Source organism: Lytechinus variegatus, chromosome 1 (genome assembly GCF_018143015.1).
Source record: "Lytechinus variegatus isolate NC3 chromosome 1, Lvar_3.0, whole genome shotgun sequence".
Taxonomy (NCBI): Eukaryota; Metazoa; Echinodermata; class Echinoidea; order Temnopleuroida; family Toxopneustidae; genus Lytechinus; species Lytechinus variegatus.
Genome location: NC_054740.1, coordinates 69,953,007 through 69,968,191, shown reverse-complemented (window position 1 = coordinate 69,968,191; position 15,185 = coordinate 69,953,007). Strand labels below are relative to the sequence as shown.

The 15,185-nt window shown below is 35.6% G+C and overlaps 1 protein-coding gene across 3 annotated transcripts in view; it reads right to left on the bottom strand.

Moving 5' to 3' along the window:
- The window catches only part of LOC121421384 (glycerol-3-phosphate dehydrogenase, mitochondrial-like), a 27,505-nt gene extending 12,320 nt beyond the window's left edge, over nucleotides 1-15,185 (bottom strand). For 2 of the 3 annotated variants that reach the window (XM_041616090.1, XM_041616099.1), the window contains exons 1-13: nucleotides 14,643-15,184; nucleotides 9,176-9,316; nucleotides 8,129-8,300; nucleotides 7,282-7,406; nucleotides 6,509-6,606; nucleotides 5,730-5,893; nucleotides 4,800-4,961; nucleotides 4,096-4,240; nucleotides 3,215-3,408; nucleotides 2,574-2,708; nucleotides 1,836-2,014; nucleotides 1,067-1,198; nucleotides 447-605 (exon numbers count right to left, since the gene is read on the bottom strand). In XM_041616090.1, coding sequence (XP_041472024.1) covers nucleotides 447-605; nucleotides 1,067-1,198; nucleotides 1,836-2,014; nucleotides 2,574-2,708; nucleotides 3,215-3,408; nucleotides 4,096-4,240; nucleotides 4,800-4,961; nucleotides 5,730-5,893; nucleotides 6,509-6,606; nucleotides 7,282-7,406; nucleotides 8,129-8,300; nucleotides 9,176-9,289 — 1,779 coding nt within the window. In that variant the 5' untranslated portion in view covers nucleotides 9,290-9,316; nucleotides 14,643-15,184. Of the gene's footprint in view, nucleotides 1-446; nucleotides 606-1,066; nucleotides 1,199-1,835; nucleotides 2,015-2,573; nucleotides 2,709-3,214; nucleotides 3,409-4,095; nucleotides 4,241-4,799; nucleotides 4,962-5,729; nucleotides 5,894-6,508; nucleotides 6,607-7,281; nucleotides 7,407-8,128; nucleotides 8,301-9,175; nucleotides 9,317-14,642 lie in introns of all 3 variants that reach the window. The other variant, XM_041616082.1, reaches the window with a different exon arrangement.

Genomic DNA, 15,185 nt, shown 5'->3' with positions numbered 1-15,185 from the left:
GAAAAAAAAGTGTGATTTTAAGAAAATCGTGTGTATGAATCCCACCGCTGTCTGGCATCCTTTGCCAAGGCGTCAATCTACACTTTGCCACTCTCGACCCAGGTGCTAAATGGGTACCCGAATGTGAAAGTCATTGTAGCTTGTCCAGTACTGTGTGCACCTCACAAGCGACTGACTGGCATATTCCTCAGGGAGTGGAGGATGTGCACAAATTGTGTGCGGGAATGACTAATAATATATCTGTAAAGGGCTTAGACAAGTCGTTCGTATGTATTAAGCGCTGTATAAAAGCGGATTATTATCATTATTATTATATCTGTGAAACACCACTAGGTGCAAAAACCACCAAAAACTAAGCAGCAGTATTCAGGCAAAAAAAGGACCCCCCCCAAAAAAAAAATTCTATCCTCCTTTCGAGGAGGATATCCAAACAACTGTTAGCTTACCTCTTGTCTAGTCTTATTCCATCCTAGTTGTTTGGCCATGATCTCAACGATCCTTGGTAGGGCTTCTTCAGCTGCTTGAACATTGAGAAAGGCAAGACGGGTTCTCCTAGCCAACACATCCACTGCTGTACAGGCATATTCCTTCACTGCATATACCACCTGCAGATGATAAGTTTGGTTTAGTAGTGATACTGTGTCATTAATGCGGGATTACTGTAATCCTGAACATATATATGTACTTATGCCTGTATTGCGATAACTAACTTCTGGTGAAACAATTAAAAGTATTCCTCAGGAGACTTAAACTTGTCCTTATCTGGGTTGATAAAACTGTTATTGAGAACACCATGCAAAACACTTGGTGTAATAGCTCAGTTACTAGAGCGGTGGATTCACAATTCAGTAACCCAGGTTCAATTTCCCACTTGGTATACTAATTAATTTTTGTATGGCAGTTATCTTAATTACAAGCCCCCAGAGAGAACCTTAAGCTGTCGGTCCTCTGATTGCTTTCTTACAAGCATTCATAGCAATCAGGTAAAACATCACCACCATCATCATTTATAACGTATAAAGTTCCATTATTGAATGTAGGAGTGGTTTTCCTGGTAAAGCCTTACCTCTGCTTCAATGTAAGGGAAATCTTCGACCAGTCTCCTTCCTACAACGGGCCATCTCTTGCCCGTCAAGCTAGCCATTCGGGCTACCTCTACAGCCTTGTCTCCATAGGTATTAGACAAATGCTGGGCAACCTGTCAAAGAGATTATAATGCATGAGCTTCATTGACTTATTAGCCAGAGTAACTTTTGCTCACCTCGGTTTCATTTCTTCTATAGTTTATATATCATCATGATATACACAGAATTCTTTGTGATATTTTGATTATTATTACTTTGATCATATTTTTTGAGCAGAAAAAAATGAATAAATTTGACTTCCAAATCTCAATATATACAGTTAGGATTAACTCATAAATGTGCAATACAACTTTATAAAAATACAAAAATATCAACAGCTTAATGATAAGAAAATTACATCCAAATATGAAAAATTCTTTTCAGGCCTACCTTATCTACATTGTGTATCCAACAAACCTTATCAACTAATTTTATCATTTGTTATAAATATATTATAACATGATTCAATTAGATAAAACATAATAAAAATGCTTTAGCTACCACCTGTCCAAAAAGATCATATCTGTTGTTTCCCTTATTATTGGATCATGTACAACAGAACCTGGTCACAAAGACCACTTGGTCAGAGAGACCGAATTCTCCCACATCCCTTGAGTGCTTTATGTGCACTGGTTTTATTTTAAACGTACACAGTTCTTGCAAAGTGCACATCACAAATGATATAAATGCCTAAATGGGCATCTGTCTCACCTCATTTTCAAGACCAAAATCTTGAATGAGCCTGATGAACATGGTCGGTGTCCAGCCGTGGGCGCCCTCTAACAGCAAACCATCGGTCAGTGAATTATGCCTTGGTTCTAGACCACATGCCTCCACCGCAGCATCAACAGCATCCACCGCCATGCTACGGTATGTCGTCCATTTACCACCTGAACAAATAGAATGGAAATATCAAGTATTGTTTCATTGACAGCATCCAATGCTACACTTGCACATGTTAGTGCCTTTGGAGAGTTTTAAACACTTCACATGTTAGAGGAAGTAAATTTGGTGACAAAAATAGGATAAGGAATCTCACCAGAAGTATGACAAATGTTTTTTAATGCAGGAATCCTCCAAGCATCTTTACATCAGTATACGCCAGCTAACACATTGATGTGGGACAGCTCCATTAATAAATGGTTATTATAAATGGAAAATACATTTTTTTGCAGAACATACATCACAGCAATGTAGGTTAATCTACTTCTGCAAGATGCAGTAGGCATTTCATAAAGCTGTTTGTACTTCACGAGTGACTTTAAAAACGACTGGTGATCATTTTTTAGCAGCTTTATCCACACCAAATAACATTTGGGTGCGCATAATTTACATCAAGAAAGGATCACCAGCGTTTGTAGAGTCACTTGTCACTTACAGACAGCTTTATGAAACACCCACATGCGGTTCTGGAGGCTAAGAGAACATTGTAAAACATCTCTTTCTTACCTGCAATTGTGATGAGTTTGTTATGAGAGACGTCGATGACGTGATTCCTTGAGATAGATTCAGTGTTCTTAGAGTTGGGGTCCGTCACTAAAGGTCTGATCCCACTCCATGCTGCCATCACATCTCCTCTTCTTACTGCAGAAATTAAAGATAAATGAATGTAGTTACAGAAAACATTGATTTCATGAGTGTGTAAAACCAGGGTTGATAATCACTATTATCTTTATAGATCTAGATCTGGGCCCCGGTTTACAAAGAGTCCAATCAATCGTAACTTTATAGAAATCCATCAGTGTCATAATTTTTTTCTATAGAAAATTTGCACGATCTCCTTTGTAAACAAAGAGAAGCATAGCAAATTTTCAAGAAAACAATGAATGCATGAATAGACATCCCAGTTAGAGAATATTTTGAACAAACATGCATGATAGAAGTTGACGTTGCTGGCTGTCCGTAGTTGTGATTGATTGGATCAAACGCATCTCTTTGTAAGACAGGGCCCTGGTACAGTTACATAAACTGAACTTTGTGAAATCATGAAATGAAAGCTGTCAAAGAATCACACTGCCGATACAAATAAGCATATATTGGGCAGTGTCTTGTTACTGCTTGGAATTGTCCAATGACAATATTAATCTCACCTGTGACATCTTTACTGAGGTAGTCTTTGATTTCTTTCAAGATGAATTGGATATCTGCTTCTGACGGTGAGGGATTATGGGTCACTTCACAAGGTCTATCTGTTGTCCCGGCAAGGGTAAATTTCTCCCAGGGAAGAAAGAAAATAACACGCCCATCGCTGGTAGAGGGGTCCAACAGACCCATGGCTTCAGGACTAAACAAAGTAACAAGAACACACACCCATCAGAGAAGAGCAATGAATATTCAAACCTCAATGAGACAGATTAACCCTAATAAAACCCATGGTTTGAGGACCAGTCAAAAGAATCAATAAAATCCAACAACCAGAGAACAGCAACAAATGCTAAAATGATAATTGGATAGATTAAGAGATGTTTGATAAAACAATAACAAATTTGTGCATGTCTCTATATACATCAGATAAGAGAAATTGGACTCATGGATTGCAAATGTTGCTAAAAAACCCACTATCAATTGACTCATGATAGGCAAAAAAAGTTGCTAAAATTTTCAATGAGCTCATGGATGGTAATTTTTACTAAAAGGAACTTGCCAATGGATCTTTTGAGTTCGGTCTACCTCATTACCCGATTAAAGCACATTATTTCCAATTTAGATTTGATTATAGATTTTTGTTAATATAACAAGATCCTGGAGCAAGACGCCTCCTGTATTAATAATCTGGTAGTTATATACACATAAAATTGAACCATGTTTTAAATGTGAGTACAAGCATGAAATGAAGTAATACTTTTGTAAAATATACAAATGAAATATTCATTAATGCATTTTGAAAAATATACCATGTGAAATATGCAGTAATGCATTACATCTTCATTATTATTTTTTTGTTTTATTTTATATTATTGCAATACCCTACCTGTAATAATCTGGTAGTACTATATGAACTCCCGAGCTTGGCTGACAAATCTGCTTGCTTTCTGGAACTGCCATCTGTCTAATGCTGTCTGTAAACGGTCCTGTAGCATTGACCACACACTTGGCCAGGACACTATATTCTTTACCTACAAAACAACCAGCAACATATACATCAATACAATTTAAATTCGTTACTTCATGAATACAACTGTAATCATATGAATATATCAAGCATAATCGACAAAACATTTAACTATTAAAAAAGATAGAATAATGAGTACCTTATTAATGATAAACCAGAGACCTGATGCAATTATAATTGTATAATTTGCACAGGAAATGAATAAAGGCTCACAAAAGACGTTTTGCCATGCATTACGTAGTCATTAATCATGTAATTCTTTAGCTCAGGCCAGACTTGACAACTGTATTGAAGCAGATTTTTTTTAAACAGAAAGTTCTGCCTCATTGAAAACACCACCAATAACACTGTCAATTGAAAAAAAAACAATAAAACTGCACTTAAAAGTACCAACATTAACACTGGACTTGAAATCACCAACATAAACACTGCACTTGAAAACTTCAACAAATAACACTGCACTTGAAAACTTCAACAAATAACACTGCACTTGAAAACATCAACACTGCACTTGAAAGCACTTCAGTGTCTACTAGAATGACACAACTGAGTCTATCACTCACCTGAGATTCTATCCCTTAGTCTTGCCCCTCTAACCTCCTCCTCTCCTACATCATTTTCAAACTTGATAAGATCAAGGACCTCTGTATGGTTAGCCAATGTAGCCCCCATCCTGGCTGCTGTTAATGCTAAAGCTATATTCATTCTAGAATCATTGTGCTGACCTGAAATAATCAATAATAAACAATGATACATCACATCATCATGCTGTCAAATACAAAGCCCTTCATGATCAAAATTAAGCTATGAGATTTAAAAGAATTAAGCCTCCAAACCTTGTTAAGGTCTCTTTTATGTATCTTTTACTGAAATCCTACTCCTAATGTAATGACTTTGGTTGTGTATGTAACTAATGTCTGTCATAATGACAATCTGCTTATCCTGTTATTAACGATTTTAAAAATACCATGTACAAATGTTTGTGAACAAAATAAAATGTATCATAAACTATGAATATGAACTCAGACCTTACTAAGGGCTAGGTGCCTTTAAAATGATACAATTTGAAGACAATGTAAAATTTGAAAAAAGAAGCACACCTTATCAAACTCTGGGTAGGAATAACTAGAGTATTTCAGATTCTGATACATGTACCACTAATTATTTCTAATATAACTTGCCACCACTATACATCAAACCATGCACTAATATAAATGGTTCCCTCTACAAAAATGACAGAAAAACAACCTCTGATGGGGGATTCTTAGATGTGTGTGTAATATTCTAAATGCTATGCCTTTTTTGGGAACCTTGGTTGTTGTTTTTTAAGATTTGAAAGAAAAAAACAAACACAGATCTATGCTATCATTAATTTTGGACTATACTTCAAATTGCAAGAAGAAATGCTTTCACAAGATCTCTGAAAGCAAACAATTGAAAAATGACAACATTAACTTTCATTTTCATGATACTATTACAAATTTTACTCTCACCATCATAATATACAATAGCACCGACTAATTTGTCTCGTTTCAGCATGGGAAACCTCTCTAATGCTCTTTCCTTGGAGAGGAAGTAGCTAGCCCTCAAGTTTTGTCTTCCAGCAACAAGATCATATGCCTTGATACCAGCCCAGTAGTACGGTAGCTGCCACAGTCTGTGTGAAAGTATCAGTTACGCAAAATAAACAGTATACTTAAAATTACACATGCCTGAATGAAAACAATTTAAAAATCGCAAGTAGTTCTTATTCTTCTTACAAGATATATACAAGCATAATTTGAATTGAACTTACATTCTAGTCATTTACTGATGTTTCATACAGTAAATAACATTAACCACATGTAAATTCATGAGATGGTACATGTCAGTACATTTCAGAAATTTTAATAATCGTTGAATGATTTAAGAAAAACTTCAACGAACATCAAAAGCCAACGAGGCCATGGATGCCCCATCGATAAGCCTAAAGCCCATTCTTTGGGCTTGGATATTTGTGGGGCCCTTTTTGTTGATTTTTTTTCTTTTCATTAAGCTAAAATGTAGAAATGTGCCCTATAGGAAAGTAGCCTTGTCTGAAAAAATATTGAAATTATAGGCCTAGAGGGATAGTTTGTATTGCAAAAATCACTGAATCCTATTAAAAAAAATGAAGCAATTCAACCAAAGATAGTCAAAGAGATCGTCTACACTGCTTCATGCCATTGCCTTGTTATTTTTCGAAAAACATAACTCAACTGTTAAATTATTTTCAATACAAAATGAGACTTACTTGTAAACAGGAAGCATAATTGGGAGAGGATAAGCTAGATGTGGGGCAATATCCAGTAGGTTTGCTCTCTCATGTAAGGCCTCCTTCACTAATTTGTACTGTGAAATGACCACAATAGGAATTAATCAAAATACCGGAAAATAACAGGCATTTCATAGAATTCTTTAAGGGTACTGGTTTGACAAAAAAACTTTACAAGTTCCCCCTCCCCCCAAAAAGGGTTTTTGCTCCAAATTAAAGGTGATTTTGGTCAAATATCTACAAAACCTGATTTCCAGGGGTGCTGCCTATGGTGCTTAGCATACACAGCACCTCCCTCCCTCCCCCCAAAAAAAAATCAGGGGGGGGGGTGCTCCACCAGTACACCATCCCTAGCACCCATCATCCCAGGACCATGGATAATGAGGGATAAATCATTATAAAAGGTTGACCTTCAACTCAAGTGTCCTTTTAACCCATTAATGACTGAATTCTCTAATTACTGTAAGCTTTCTACCGGAACCACCCTTTTCCATGACTAGAAATAAAGCACTATGTTTGTCCGTTTTCCATTATGATTTTCATTGGTGTATACATTTTATTGATTTTTTTTTACGTTGCATCATTTTTTAAAGATGTTATATACACTTACACACTGTAAAATGGAATTACAATTTTATTTTTAATTCCATTTAAAAAGTGATAGGGAATCGCACACCAATTGCCTATTGAAAAACTGCACCTAGATGTTGTAGTTAATAGTGCCTTTTCAAGAAGGTAACCAGTAGACTTACCTGGTCATAATCTAGACCAAGAATAGCTTTCTGAAGGTAGCGTACACCTCCATGGATCAGCTTGGTGCTTCGACTGCTTGTACCACTAGAAAAATCATACTTCTCTACCAGAGCTGTCTTCAGACCTGCATTGGATAAACGTAAATCAGGAAAGTATTAACCTGTAGCCTACTAAATTCTGTAATTACAGGTGAAGCATGGTTACAGTAGGCAATGGGTTAAGAACGGTGAACAGAGGTAACTTTAAGTTCGGTGTTGGTGTTAATTCCCAATGTTGATGTTGGTGTCTAGAAAGAATTGGGCTGCTAATGTGAGCTCCTACTGACAATTGGGGGGGGGGGGTAGACAAATGATCATACAAGTTAATTTTCCAAGAGATGAGATGATAAGCTTCAATTACTTTATTTTTCTGATACTCTTTATTCATTGATTTCATTTTGACAGGGAATGAAATCTGAAAAAAATAATCCAATAATAACCCCTTGTACAAAATTCCATGAGGAAACAGCAGTCAGACATCATGTGTCTAAAATCATTTTCAAAATGAGGCTAATCAAAATACATGTACTCAGAATTGTATTTCAACTAACTTATCTGGAAAAATAAGAAATAATGCATGATCATTGATGCATTGCATGCTATGCTTTAATAATCACAGTAAGGTCTGTGAAAATAATGATCAAAACATTCTGGGCATGACTAATCAAAATTTTCAACTATGCAAAACAAACGCTATGGATACTTTTCTCTTCATATGAATAACTCACATTTCAATAGAGTTAGGATAGCTAGATTGGGATTTATTTATTTCAAGTAATTCCTGAATACACACATGAACAATACTAACCTCTGCTAACTGCATCAAGTGCAACCCCACAACCGGTCGCTCCACCCCCTATCACCAAAACATCATATTCATGTGTGTGCTGAAGGGATTGGATTTGCTGATCTCTGGTTGGTAGAGAGGAGATATAATGCACATTTCGGAGCTCAGCTGCCACAACCTGAGCTTGTCGACTCTGGAAATTAACACAAAACATTTTTTCTTTTTAAATCAAGGGATATTGAAAACTATTTTAAAATAAACATAGTTTGAAGTTCTAAAAAGTGATTTTACTAAGTTAAATGTAAATTGATCTATTGTTCACATAATTACTTACACATGGGTGGATATATCATAATGGCTTAATATTATGATTAATTGTTCAAGAATTAGAGTTTACATAATTTGACGAGCAAATTAATCAAACTAGCTTGAAAAATCCAGAGGTTCCATTCTCATTTTTTTCTTCAAATTTCCAAGGTTACCCTTAACAATGAATTGGTTGGAAAGGTGACCTGTATTTTTTAAACAAAACTCTCAAGGCAATTACTTAAGTACCCTTTTGCTTTTTATCAAGAATAGTAACAACCATCAGCCACTTCATTACCAAATGTAAAATCAACAGTTCAATGAATTCCTTGAATCATACTGACATACAAAGAAGCAAATCAAACAACAATTGACTAAAAAGTAGAAATTTCAAGATAAGAAGACAAAACCCTGTAAAAAAATACCAGATAAATATACAAACAGGTGAGGATGGGAGAATGAAGAAAAAAAGGGAAATGGACACTATAGTACTCAGAATAATTAGAAGTTAAATCAATAATGGCTGAAACAATAGGAATGCTTGATCTAGTTAAAATATACCTTAAAATGAATAGATTATTCTAGATTTATATGTAACTATGCCTTAATTGAGCTGACTACTACATGTAGATCGTGAAAATTTACTTTAAATGACAATATGACAAACTTGTGTAACTGGGGAGGTGTTGCCTTTGTTTTTTTTTTTAAAGATAATGCTGTTCATCATCATCATCATCCAGATATACAATACACTTGCCTTACCTGAGCTAATTTCTTTTCATTGTTCTTTGATACTATATAACCGGCTGTAAGCGCTCCAGCTCCAAGGAGAGCACCCCCAACAAGTGCCTTCCGCAGACGGTGTGTTAACACCATCTTTTCAGGCAAAAATCACTGCAATATCTAAACAAAAGCAAAAAAAAAAGAGTTAATGATCTTGATAACATAAAATTCAGTATGTTTGTCATTATGTGGTAAGTAAAGTATTGCAGATTAGACACTTTAAGTTGACAGACATGATCATTACAACTTCAGTGCAAATCCAACATTATGACCTCAAGGGCCTTGTGTTGTTTTTTTTCTTCCAAGATAGATTCACAATAAAGAAATCAAGACCTATAGATCTTGTACTAAGATTGATCCAAATTTGTTTCTTCTGTTAATACTACATATAGTATTGCAACAATGAGGAGTGAAAACACTTAAATTGTGCCTAGACTGAAAGCTCAACTACATATTTATGTAATATGCCTTTTTGCCCTCAAATCATATCAATAAGAACACTGTAGAGTGGAAAATCCTACTTGTCAAAGCAATATTTGTTCTGATTAAGTGAACTTCCATTTTCCCCACAGTTTTAAAGAGAGTGAGTGGTATGGGGACTATAAAAGGAGTTGTTCCAACCAAAGACTTTGGACTGTATAGACAAGGCTCGACATTAGCAGTGGCCCGGTGGCCCAGGGCCACCAAAAATTCATCTCGGGCAACCATTATTGAAAAAATGTTAAGTTTTGGTGGCCCGAATCGGGCAACCAATAATTTTCAAAGTAGCGCAATTTTTCTCCCGATTTATCAACTTTCTACAGTTCAAATTGCAAGTCAATTCGATTGAATTCGTCATGCGCCTTTTTTGTTAATCTACACACAAATACACACACACAAAGATGGCATAGTCATGACAGTATGTAGGCCTACCGCTAGCATACATCAGCCGGCCGTGCCGGCTGTCTGGCTGAGCTTTGCATGCGTGAAACCACTGCAGCTGGCTGTGCGCTAGCAGACTATTCAGACTCAGGGAGCTGCGATGCGAAATGTTACTGCTAAGAAATCTTCCCCAGAACTTTGAAAATCTACGTCAAAGTCACATTTTACACCAATGAAATGCCCTTCTACAGTCCATATTACTGAAACCTGATTATTTGCAAGCATTAAAAGGAGGAATTATGACCTCTCTTTTGACTCAAAAAGACCGATTTCCAAATGCATTAATACACATAAAACACATAGGTGAGTACATCACAGTCCCACATGTGCATTTGTATGTATGTTGATATTTGGTTTATTTTCGAAGCTGTCTTGAATAGACAGCTTCTTTCTTTCTTGTTTATAAATGACTTCTTAAACCACTCCTAAGGAAGTAAATACTTTGGGAAGGCATTTCATTGATATGAAATGTGAATTTTTTCCATCACTTTGTCAAATATAGGGAAGGAATTTTCTCACTGTTTTTTCCAGATAACTTTTGTTTTCTTATTTTTTCTGTCATTTTTTTTACAGTGATTAAACCATTTATACCCCTTCCCATTGAATATGCCTGATTAAAGAACATGTTTCTACTGAATAATAATAATAATTTTCCCCATTTTTTCTGATAATTTTGTCTTATTCATTTTTCTTACATTTTCTTTTGTTTTTTCTCAATTTTTTTTCCTGTTTGTTTTTTCTTACTTCATTTTATTTTTCTTATTTCACTTATTCATTTTCACAATTTTGTTTCTTTTTTCAATATACTATTCTAATTTTTTTTTTTTTATTCCCCCTTTTATACATTGTTCTAATTCTGCAGCATATTTTCTGTGATTTTCTCCTGCTATAATATGCTGGAAAATAAACTGGATTTGGGGCCTGCATAATCTAGGTTTTACGATCAATAAGGAAGAAAGGAAAAATCATTGTTTTGTAAATCAATCTGAGTTTGCTATATGCACTATTTATTTACTTTACCATTATGAGTGTGTGTCTATACAGAGATTAAAAGTCCACACAACCTGGGAACAATACAATTCTTTTATTCTCTTTCAATCATTTCATGTTCACATTGATAGAACAATTTATATGTACCACAAAATAAGCAAAGTAAAATAACAGCAAGCACGATTTACATACAAGATGTACAAAGAATAGTGGTACATGGTAGTGACTGCAGAATATTTCAGTTTGTTTTATTCATTTTTAATTAATGTTTTTCTTTATATTTTTCGGGCCACCAAACTTTACTAATGGGCCACCAAAAAAAATTATTTGAAGGTTTTGGTGGCCCGAACGGGCCACCACCAAAAAAAGTTAATGTGGAGCCTTGGTATAGAGCAACAGCATTGCTACGGTACATAAAAAAGGCTTTAGGATGGGAGGTCCAATGTCCAGACATTTGTAAGCAGATAAAAACAACATTTTCTCAAAATTTGCACATTAAGTAGCAAAAATAATAGTTAATATAAATTGTGCTTTGTAATATAGTCTGATATAAACTTATAAAACTTGATCAACAAGCAAAAAATAGAAGAAAAAAGGGAGAAAGCATTAGCAGATATGGGGGATTATATTAAAGGGATGCTCAGTGCTGAAAATATTTGTAATATCTAGTATATAAATAGAGTGAAATTCACAGAGCAAAATGCTGAAAATTTCATCAAAATTGGATAACAAATAACAATGTTATTGAATTTTAAAATTTAGCAATAGGGGAGAGTGGGGTAAATAAGGTCATGGAGTAAATAAGGCCACCTATTACTTTTTAGCTCACTGTTAAACTTTAAAATGCAGTGTAGACATCACAACACTTGATTATATAATAATGTATGTGTCCACTACAAATAATATAACTTTGACAGTAGAAAACACAATCCAAGAATCTTTTTATCCCACAATATTGGATAGGATTAATGAATTAATCCTAAAATGGGGGTGTTTTGGTAATACCTCGGTCACATTTGCTCTACGGCGGCCGTACGGTGAGTCGAAAACAGCCGTTTTATTCATTTTGTATACATGTAGCTGGTACAAAAAATGTTAAAAACGGCTGTTATCGACTTGCCGTAGAGCAAATGTGATCGAGGTATAAATAACTAAATGTTAATAATATGATTGTTACCGTACTAGTTAAAGTTAAGTATTTGTATAAAACCAGCTGAATTATTTTGAATCGAATAAAGCAACATAAAATAAGTTTTGATAAGGCGGCCTCATTTGCCCCATATCAGTGGTGCAAATAAGGCCACCTGACAAACAATATTTATGACTCATTAATATGCAAATTAGGCTCATTAGTTCTAACATTTCTAATGGATAATATTAGTAGACTAACTAGAGTAGACTAACATTATCCATTAGAAATGTTAGAACTAATGAGAACTAGTAAGAAACATCTAATCACGTTTTTACTACTTTACAATAAGATATAATTGGAATTAAAAAAAAGTAGCCTATTCACCTAAGTGTCCCCTATATTGTGAAAACAGATACATGAAAGTCATCATGAATATTCTTTAGATGGGCTGATTATGTCACATCCCCACTTTCCATTTTATTATATGTTATTACATGAAATTACTTTTTTTTCTTTATTTTTCATACATGTGTGAATAATATGTCTCCCTGGTAATGAAGTTAGTTGTGGCAATAAATTATCTAATGCACTTGAAATGAATAAACCTAATTTCAAATAATAAAATACAAAAGAACAAGTGGGAATACGACATCTGTTTGCTCACTTAATATTCATGAAGACATGCCTAGAACTGTTTCACCAGAAAAATGAAAATCTTTAAAATACCATAACCTTTTTTTTTATTCCTTGTCCAATTTTGATCAAATTTTCAGTGTATTGTTTGTCTGATTTTTCTTAATGTGTAAAAAAAAATCAAATTATTTTCAATCTGGAGTACCCCTTTAAATCTCTGACTTGAGACATTGCAGGAGAGTTGGATTTTTCACTTGCTGATCTTCCTTATTCAACTTGCCATCAACCTTGATTTTGGGCAACATAAGGAGGACAGACAAGATAAGACAAGCTGAAAATGAAATTGCTGTCTTGTCCGGAAACACAACAACTGGGTATACAAATTTTGTGATAAAAATATTTTGAATTATATTTCGAATATATTTCAATATCTTCACAGCGCCCTTTCTAAAGCCTTAGGAAAGAGCACTGTTAAGTAAAGCTAGGCCAGTGCCGGGGCATGTCACCAAGCTGAATAATGCCAGAAATGTTTCTTTCCGGATTCTGGAATCTACAGCTAAGTATAAGTAACTAAATGTTCAGTCTTCATAATAATAATAATTAGTAGGTTCTTGCAATAGCATATAACAGAACAATATATAATGCACTTCCAAAGGCTTGGATATTATTACCCCAGTTCAGGCGGCTCAAACAGCCTTTCAAGCGCTGAGACTGAGTATTTCAAGGAATAAATTCCTGCCAGGTACCCATTAATCTCACCTGGGTTGAGTGCAGCACAATGTGGTCGTGGATAAATTTCTTTACCATTCCATTTGGAAAAAAACTTGGACGAAACTTAAGTACTTAACAGAAGCTTTTGTCTAATTTTCACCTCCATCATCCATGGCATTGCCTTTTGCACTGTTTCACCCAGGCATTACAGTAGACAGCTGGCAGCCGTCTGTTTCGAGGAGTTTTTTAACATTTTTTTTTTATTTCTCCTCGTACACAGACGGCTCGCTATCGTGCAGCCACCATTAGGGGACTTGCAATGCAAAATCCCCCCGTCGGGGCTTTTCAATTTTTGTCTTTAATGAATAAAAATTTCGAAAATTATAGTGACCAGAGTGCAAATTTATATTCCCTCTTGGCATCAATTGCCAAAAAACGGAGAGAAATGAAGTTAAAAGGAACAAAAACAGTGACTTACCTCGGCTGTCGCGCAAATTCACTTCCCCGTTTTATCCGATCTTAAGTACATAAACATATGGCCATTGAGTCCCCTGTACAGATCGCGCTAGAACTTCGGTCTCTGTATTTGGTGAGTGAAGCCAACAAAGTTCAGCTGAGCTGAACAACCAACAAAACAGAGACCGAAGCTTTTGCCTTGGTCTAGCATTACAGTAGCCAGGTTCAGGATGTCGAGCCTGAGCTGCTGCGCTGAGCCTGAGGCAATCGAAAAGTAAAAGCCCCGGCCCGGCCATGGACACACCCCGCGTCCCAAAATAAATGATGCTAGATGCGAGGTACGGGAGCATAGCCACAGGCATAGCCATGCCCATGCCGAAGACACGGCGGACATGTTCATCTTGGCCGGCGAAAGCCGAAACCCGCAGTACAGCCACATGGGGGTACATGCTATTTTGAGACTGAGAAATTGTTTTACTATATCCCCAGGTACTTATAAACATTTTAACACCAACAAAACACTATTTTGAGACAACATTTGCTTCCAATAGGACGTCAACTGATTCCAAACTATCTAAATTTAGTGATTTTTTTAAAACTTACCGATACTGTCTCGCAGAATTCGAATCCAGTTCAGTTTCTCAGCTCGCTCACGTTAACGTCAAATTATTACCAGGGCAGGGTCGATCGTGAAAAGAAAAAAAAATAACAATCACGTCATTCTAACCAAATACTTGCTCACACAATTCTTTACAAAATAAGGTAGTCTGAGAGGTGATGTTGGTCAAGCTTGTGTCTGAATGCCGATGATTTTCCAATTTACGTTAGGCCTAGGCCTAAAGTTAGATGTCATTAATTAATCTCGAAGTCGAACTCGAAGACAGATTCCATTGCGAAGGAGTTAAAATGAAAGATGCATATATTAAGAGTGTTAACACTGTGACCATATAGTGTAGTATAATTCTCGTTCCGCAGACCCTTCTCCTTCATAGCAAGTATGCATCGATACGGGCAATTATACGTACTACGCGTCAAACGGAAGAGAATGTGTCTCAAGAAGCATCTACATTGGACGCGGAAGTGTGATATGGATCCACAGTACAGAGTTATAAAACCTAAATGGATCAGGGATCGGGAGCATGATAC